At 36.5% G+C, this 8,581-nt stretch overlaps 1 protein-coding gene across 2 annotated transcripts in view; it reads right to left on the bottom strand.

Annotated features, from left to right (window-relative positions):
- The window catches only part of ESR2 (estrogen receptor 2), a 51,513-nt gene extending 43,461 nt beyond the window's left edge, over window positions 1-8,052 (bottom strand). For both annotated transcript variants that reach the window (XM_023527097.1, XM_011384558.2), the window contains exons 1-3: window positions 7,811-8,052; window positions 4,455-4,910; window positions 2,457-2,629 (exon numbers count right to left, since the gene is read on the bottom strand). In XM_023527097.1, the coding sequence (XP_023382865.1) occupies window positions 2,457-2,629; window positions 4,455-4,873 (592 nt within the window). In that variant the 5' untranslated portion in view covers window positions 4,874-4,910; window positions 7,811-8,052. The remainder of the gene's footprint in view (window positions 1-2,456; window positions 2,630-4,454; window positions 4,911-7,810) is intronic.
- Window positions 8,053-8,581: the final 529 nt, after the last annotated feature.

The raw sequence follows: 8,581 nt of genomic DNA, 5'->3' as shown, positions 1-8,581 counted from the left end.
AAAGAAAACATACATAAATGGTTATATACTTCATAATTCAATAACATGACATTCTAGAAAAGGCAAAACTATAGAGACAGAAAACAGATCAATGGTTACCTGGGCCTGGGAGGCTGAGGAGAAATTAGTTACAATGGGCACAAGGAAACTTTTTGGGGTTACGGTTACATTCCATATCTTAATTATGGTGGTGGTTGCTTGACTATATGCACTTTCTAAATTCATAAAACTATTCAACTAAAAGAGGGTAATTTATTGTATGTAAATTATATCTCAAACTCAAATAAAAATAATATTTTTATTTTTAAAAATCATATTTTTAAAAATCAATGAAAATGGATAATTTATTCAATAAAACAATGTAGAGACATATGACTACTTAAGATAAATACATTTGATTCTTATTTCACTTAATGTAAAAAAAAAAAAGAATTGAGTGGCCACTTTCAGTTACTGCAATGTATATCAGAGGGTACCAAAAATATGGAGTCCAAAGAAACAATCATTTAGGCATTAAGTAATTATAAGGGCACTAACTCTTATTTTTTTGCACACTTATAATGTGATGATCCTTTCCTCTTTCCTAATAGTTCCTTGGTTAATGCAGTAGGAAAGAATGACTTGGAAAAGCAAAGAAAACTTACTTTTCATTATCAGCTATAGTCTCAGGGTTCGAAGGTACTTTACGTAGAGAGATTTTTCTCCAACAGCAAATAAGAAGGACCTCTTTTTTTAAGGATGTAGTTAGTTGTACTTGGTCAAAATTTCTTTAAGGGATAAAATTCTGCAACCTCAGCAAGATAGAGAATTGTCATATCAAGAGTTTGGTTAAGAAATTTGAAAAAAATCTGAATTATTCTTATCAAAAATAGCAGGGAACTGGACCTGACTTTATAATCTACTACTATAATTATCATAAATAAAAATATTTAAGCACCGAATATGTTAAATGTAGAACGAAAAGCTTGGTGTGTAAAAGCAAATATAACCAAACAACACAATTTATGTTTTGATAATATTCGATGACATAGGCTTCTGTTATCTACGCTGTTTTAACTTTTGATAAGAAAATTAAGTATGGAAATGGCAGAGAGCCCTCACCCACCTAACTACGAAGATCTTAAAAGAAGTTGGTTTAAATGAGATGAGGGTTAGAAGAGAAATAAATACAAGAAAAAAAGTTGATATCTGAACAAAGAAGAGTTAGAAGAAAAACAAGAATATCTTGAATTTGCATGAAGTTTATAATAGACCAAATATTTTCACATAACAAACCTCGTTTCATTTACAGAACAACTCTGTGAGTACTTCCATTTCACAGAGGAGGAAACAGATAGGAGGTAAAGGCAATGAGCTACTAAGTGGAAGATCCAGGACAAATGAGTGGTCATCTCTAAAGGGTGAATTTCAGGGGATCCAAAAGAAGGTGACTCTTTATCTACTAACATTCCACCCCCAAACCTCAACTTTGTGGATTCTACCAGTGTCTCTACTTGAGGTGAAATGTTCTCTTACAGTTATCAGTGGGTGAGTTAACTTAGTAAATTGCTGTTTGCCATTTGCACATTATGAATTCCTTTAAGGTTGCTTTTCTTAATCAGTTAAGAACAAGGCCCTGAGGCGTTGACAGAAAGGGGAAGGGAGCTCTACCACGGAAACAGAGGACATTGCTTGGGAGAAGGGCTGCCAAAGGAGGAGTTATGGGGCAGAGAGACAGAAGAGAATACAAACAAGAAATGACTTCAGCAAATTAGGGTTGGCAAGAGAGGGATAGCATGGCAAGGACAAGTGAGGCGATGGGCTGACTGGCCTTAAAATCAGGTATGCACAATTTGATTAGGTGATTAAAAAAAACAAAACTCAGCCCAGCAGGAATTTAGAGAAGGGTAGGGAAGTGGTCTAAACCCAGGCCAGAAAACAAGATTACAAATGGAGGCTCCACTTAGTTTAGGGCAAAACATGCCTCTAGATCAATTCTCAAAGCCCGTTGGATTTGAATTCCTGATTTCTGACCATTTCCATAAAATGCATTTATTCTCTCTTCCTCAGAAGCCAGCCCACCATCGTGACTATTACACATGCCAGATATTAAACATAAGTCAAAGGAAGAAACAATCTTTGCACTTTCTAATGAGCACCTATTTTTTCCAAGCTTTGTCGTCACAAAGGTTGTAACTAAACATCTCTCAAGAAGACAGTGATGAGTATGGTAGGGCAAGGCCCATTTGAGGTCTGGGGTTCTGGGGTAGAGATCTGTAATTAAGATAAAGTGCTCTACACTTGAAACAATCCACCCCACCACCCACCTCACCCTCAAATCCCCATGATCCTCTGAACCGCTCATCACATACTTTGTGTGCCAAACAGGACATCAGTGACACTTCTGCCGGGTCATCTGCAAAACTGTTTGAAAGCGAAAGTGTAAAATTAAAGCAGCAGCTAACAACGCTCTGTACCTTGAATGCTTCTTTTAAAAAAGGCTTTACATCCTTCACACGACCAGACGCCATAGTGATATCCTGACGCGTAGTCACTGCAGACTGCACAGAAGTGGGCATCCCTCTTTGAACTTGGACTAGTAACAGGGCTGGCACAACTGCTCCCACTAATCTTCCTTTTCGGTGTCTCTCTGGAGGCAAAGAAAACATTCATTGTAAAAGAGCATTAAGGGGAAAAGAGATTTTCTAGAAGGGGAAAAAAGAAAAGAAAAAAAAACCCAGCATGAACATTGCCCTCCAGGGTTCATGATAAATATATTCCAGGAAATCTGACCAAGCAAAACCTTGTTACTGATATAAGATCTACGAAGAGTCACGTTGTTGGAAATGACTGATGTTTGAAAGTGGTTAGACAAGTTGACACCCACCCATGCAGTAGTAACTACAGATGATGAGCACTAGTAACTACGGATGGCTAGTTGTAGCCATCGGGGTGCACATCTCTGAGTGTAATAAGTGACCAGATTGAGTCTTACCCATAGTTCTGAACCACAAGCAAGGTATGCGGTAGCCTTCCATAGTTCCTAGAGTTCATCAACACTGCATGGAGGGGCCTAAACTCACCTAACCATTTTCAAGTATCAGTCACTCCCAACAATATCACCAAATGCCCTTCAGAGTTTCCATTTAAATGGGGGAAGAAAAACCTTTTATTCTGCAGTTCAAAATAAAGGTTTAGAATAAAAATAACCGTAAGAGGGGTAGCAAATGGACTTTGAGTTATATTAAGGTGAATACTGTATGTACTCAGATTTCGAGAAAGGGAGAGAAGGGAATAAAATAAGGGAGTGAGAAAGGGGAAGAGAGAAGAAAAGGAGTGAACACATGCCTGTCCTTAAAGAAGGCTTTGAAGAAAGTAGGCTCTCAGTGCTGCGTGGAGGGGCAGGGACTTGTGTGGAGGAAGGAAGAGCCAAAAACATATCTGGCTAGTTCTTAATTTTGCTAGGGTATGTTTCTTTTGGAAAAGAAATAGTAGAGGTATGATTAATTTATAAATGATGGTAATTATTATGGTTTAAATTACCCAAATATTAGCAGAACTCTGATTAGAATTCATGCTCAGAAATAAAATATTTCTTCAGTTAAAGATAATGAAAAAATGTTACTTTAAAAAAGTTATCTATAATTTTTATATTCTCTTGTATTTTTCCAACAAACAAAAAGTTTTTTGAAAAGGGGAAAAATAAGAACACCATGTAACATGGCTTTCTCGAAGTTTTACGATGGCATTTGAAAGTAATGAATTTCAATATCTGATATGCTATAACTTACACTTTGGTTGTTTTAGAAGTTTATCTTCCCCTCATGCTTCTTCCTAAACAACCTCTTCCCTCCAGTCATAATTATCATTAAAAATATTACAAATTAAATGGAAATAACCATCACATTACCCTGCATTTAAAGAGTACAAATATTCCTTTTAACTTCTAGAAATTTCAACTAAAGTCTACATTTCAATAGTTTCCTATTGATCTCTACAAAATGTTTAGTTCATTGTTTAAAAGTTTGTACCTATTGTTGTCTGTCTTTTCAGGCTTCACGTGTTTAGTATTTCATTTAAGCTGTAATACTGCCACAGTTACATTTATCCTGGAAACAATTTGTCATGAACACTAAATTGTGATTTCATTACAAAAAAATCTAAATTGAAAGTATTTCTTTTTCAACCCAAATCACTTCATCAGGAGGAAATGATTTAAGTTTCATCTTTATTGTCTAAAGACAGTAGTCATGATAGTGAATTCTACCCCACAACACAGATTTACAGACTCAACTTTTTAATGAGAACAGAATATCAGAACAAATATTCTAGAATTCAGAATATGTTTTAGGTGCCCTAGGTAATCCACAAGACTAATAAAAATCTTGTATAACACATATCTTTCTTCTCACTAAATCATAAAGGGATTTGGATAATGTCCATTAACTATAATTCAGAATGAAGACTGTATTTACCTGTTTACAGGTACGGTGTGTTCTAGTGATCTTGCTTCACACCAAGGACTCTTTTGAGGTTCTGCATACAGAAGTGACGACTGGCAATGGAGCGCTAAAGGAGAGAGGTGCCCAGGAGTTGGCCACAACACATTTGAGCTTGTGGTCTGTCGACCAGGCCCACCTTCTGAGTTATTGGCACTGCTGGGAATACTGTAATTCATCACAGCAGGGTTATAGAATGTCATGGCTGAATATTCATGGTGGCTCTCTACATAAGAGGAAGGTATGTATATGGGGCCATGCTCCAGAGGAAGGACAGATTGACTGCAGTTGTAGGAATCAGGAGAATTAAGGCTAGATGGTGAGTTTTTGATATCCATGTCTTGAATAGGTAACATCTGAGAAAACTCCTTGTGAGAAGAGCCACAAAGGGACATTATAATGTTCTCAAAGTCTCATGGGCAGGTGTAATGGCTGTAAGGAATAACAAAGGGCATGTCTTAGAGCTACAAACATACCTATTAAAAATGTTCAAACATTTTTATTAAACACATACACATACTTTATGAGCTTAGAAATAAATCCTGAAAGATATACATGAAAATATTAATATCAGAGGGATGGAAATTTGAGTCACGGAACTCTCATTTTGTATTTCATTCACTTCTTTATTGCTTATGTTATTGTTAACAAGAATATTATTTACCATGAGAATTTATTATAAAATCCTCTTTAAAATTAAAAAACACAGGATTAAGTGAAAGCGACACTAAGTTTTTTTTAATCTGGAACAAGATAAGTATTATAAGTTCTTATGGATAAACAATAACCAGGAAAACCCTGAAAGAGCAGATTGATTAGCAGGACCAGCACTGACAAACATTCAAATACACCATGAACTGCCAATAATAAAAAACAAGGAATAGATAGGCCAATGTAACTGTGTCAGTAATCAATTCATTGCCACACGGCTTCAGATGCACCCTTCAATATATGCTCTACGATAAACAACAGAATTCCTATAGAATTTAAAGTGAGCCGATGCTAAACTTTATCAGTAGAGGGCGCTGCAGGGGCACTGCAAGACGAAGAGGCTGCTGTGATTTCTGGCCTTCTTGGGCAGGGCGGAAGCCAGCTGTGTGGGTGTGAAGACGTGCAGCGGAGCCTGGCCCAGCCTCTGGTTCAGAATGAGGTTCCGCTGCAACCTTTTGGCCTGGGAGGTTAGAGTTTCCTTATAACTTATAGTTTCTTATAATAGTTAATTAATTATAAGTAATTCTTTATATCAAACCTCCCTTTTTGAACCTATTGTATATTTTCTATCTCTTGATTGGGCCCACACTGCTACATAACAGAATGGAAAATCCCAAAATAGCAAATTCGAAAACTCAAAAGGTTTTAGAAATTGAGTTTCTGATAACGGTGGTATCTCAAATCACTTGGAAAACAATGGACAAAAGAATTACCACCGGGAAAGAATGTATGCCAGAATAAACTCCAAATGATCCAGAGATCCAAAAGTTAAGAGAGAAATGGAAGGAAGAGTGGGAAGGAAGGAAAGGGGACAAGGAGGAGCTGGGGCTGCACAAGTGCTGGAAGCAAACAAAGTAAATCCCTTTATAAAATGGGTGTGGGGAAAACTTAACTATGGCTCAAAATCCAGATGCAATAAAAAGATGTGCATAAAAGCACATCGATTCAATACATAAAAGCAAATCTTGTCATATCATAAAAACATGCCATGGGCAAAAAAACTAATGACAAATTGGAAATAAAAATATTTTCAAGGAGATAATCTCACTAGTATCTAAAGAGAACCCTTAAATTAAGATTTAAAAAGACCAAAAACTCACTCGAAAAATAGGCAAAAGACAAAAGCAAATAGAACATACACACCAAAAATAAATAAAGGGAAAGTGAAGCACAAAAAGATGCTCAAACTCATTCATAAAGGAGATACAAATTAAAACTATACCAAGATACCATTTCTCATTTATCGTGTTCGGCAAAAATTCAAGTGTTTGACAACCCTTAGTAAGTCTATGGAAAAACAAGAACTCTCTCCTACATTGCTGGTGGGAGTGCAAAATGGCACAACCTCCATGAGTATATGTATATCAAAATTACATGTGCTTTTACCCTCTGGACAAGAAGCCCACAATAAAAAAAAAGAAAAAGAAAAATAGAATCATTTATTACCACTGCAAATGATTAATACATCAGTTCCTCACTCTGAAAATTAGTAATTAAGGGAGAAGAATTAAGCCCATACCCTGCTTTTCAAAGGGGATCTGTAGTTTATCCCAAGGTGAAGGGGAAACTCTTCTTTACAAAAGAATGCCACCTAATAAATAGTTCAGAAAAAAATATCTGGATGAATAATTAGAGTAAATAAGTCAAAATGTTAACAACTACTGAATCTAGATGGTAGAGATATGGACACTCATTATACCAGTCTTTTGACTTTCTTCTATATGTTTGAAATTTTAAAGGAGCATTGGAGAAAAACACAAAATACACGATTAAAATTGGAAACCTTAAAAAAGAATAACTGTAATAATATAATGTGGAAAAAGGAACAATGATCACTAATAAATAATGAGAATCCATGAGAGAGATCATTAAGAAACTTGCCTTGAGAAGTTCTCCATCTTTAATATTTTCAGTTCCAGCTATCACCTACTTCCATATGTAGGCAACTTGGCTATCTAAAGCCCCAAATTACCTTCCTTCTACATTTTCATTTGAATGCTTACTCCATTTGTCCTCAAAACACAATGTATCTATGGTGGTTTTAAAATAGCCCACAAATCCTTCAACATTTCTCCCATCAAAAGGTAGAGCCTAACCTTCCCTTTGAGCATGGGCTAGATTTAGTGACTCACTTCTAATAAATAAATTATGGCAGAAGGGATGGTATGTGACTTCCAAGATTAGGTCATAAAAGGCACTGCAGCCCCTTCCTGGCTTGCTCTCTTGGCTCACTCACTCTAGGGAACATTAGCTTCCATATTGTGAGGACACTCAAGCAACCCTATGGAGACCTACTGCTAACAGCTGGCAAGGAACTGCAGCCTCCAGCAAACAGCTGTGAGAGAGATATTTTGGAAGTAGATCCTCCAGCTCACATCAAGTCTTCAGATGACTGTAGCCCTGGCCAACATCTTGAAGACGTAAGCTGGAACCATTAATTTAGCTGCTCCTGGATTCCTACTCTCAGAAACTGTATGAGATGTTTGTTATTTTAAGTTGCTAAATTCTGTGATAACTTGTTATAGAGCACTAGATAATTAAAACAATTTCCAAGATAAAATTCATCATTTTCCTCTCAAAATCACTCATTTCCTGTGTTAATGACAAAGCAAATTAGTTACCTTTGACTTATCCTCCCCCGCTTGCATCCAAGGACCTTTAATCACCAAGACACACTTTTTTTCCCCTCCATGGTGCCTTTTCCATGCTGTCTTTTGCCACCATCTGAACAAACTTATTACTTCTTATCTGTAAATCTGTAATAGGCTCCTTACTACTCCTTGTCCCTCATTTGCTCCTTCTCCAGGTCCATAGAGTGGCCAGATTAACATTCTTAAAATCCAGCTCTGATCAGTCCTCTGCTTCCCACCAGCCTCTGTAGTAAGTCACAGTTTTCTAACATTCAAGGCATTCCAACCTAAATTCCACTCTGATCTGCTATTTTCCTACAGGAAACCAGCCATATCCAAATAAGGAATATGTAAAATGCATTATGAATTGGTTGGCATTTTATGCCTCAGCACTTTTCCCACTCTTAGCAACCCTACGGTTATTGACATATAAATTTAATCATTTTTATTAGATTACAACTACATTGAATCCTTCTTGGAAATGGAAAAGGTGGGATGGGAGAGTAAGAAGTACAGTTAGATTTTAAACTACTTGAAAGCACATACTGGATTTTATTCACCTTCCACTACAACTAAGTAAACATTTGTCATAAGGAAAGAATATGAGGAAATGTGCTTAAAATATAAGATTTCACTAAGTCAAGGGTACTATTCAGAGATGGGAGCACTTTCAGTAGGCATGGTACTGTGCTGAGACAGGAACCTGCCTTCAGGGAGCCTCTGTAACAGATAAAATGACAAGGAGCTAATACAAAGGTGCTA

The sequence above is a fragment of the Pteropus vampyrus genome, unplaced genomic scaffold (genome assembly GCF_000151845.1).
Source record: "Pteropus vampyrus isolate Shadow unplaced genomic scaffold, Pvam_2.0 Scaffold15, whole genome shotgun sequence".
NCBI classification, from domain to species: domain Eukaryota; kingdom Metazoa; phylum Chordata; class Mammalia; order Chiroptera; family Pteropodidae; genus Pteropus; species Pteropus vampyrus.
Note: the sequence above shows the minus strand (reverse complement) of the source record. Positions and strands in the feature narration are given on the sequence as shown.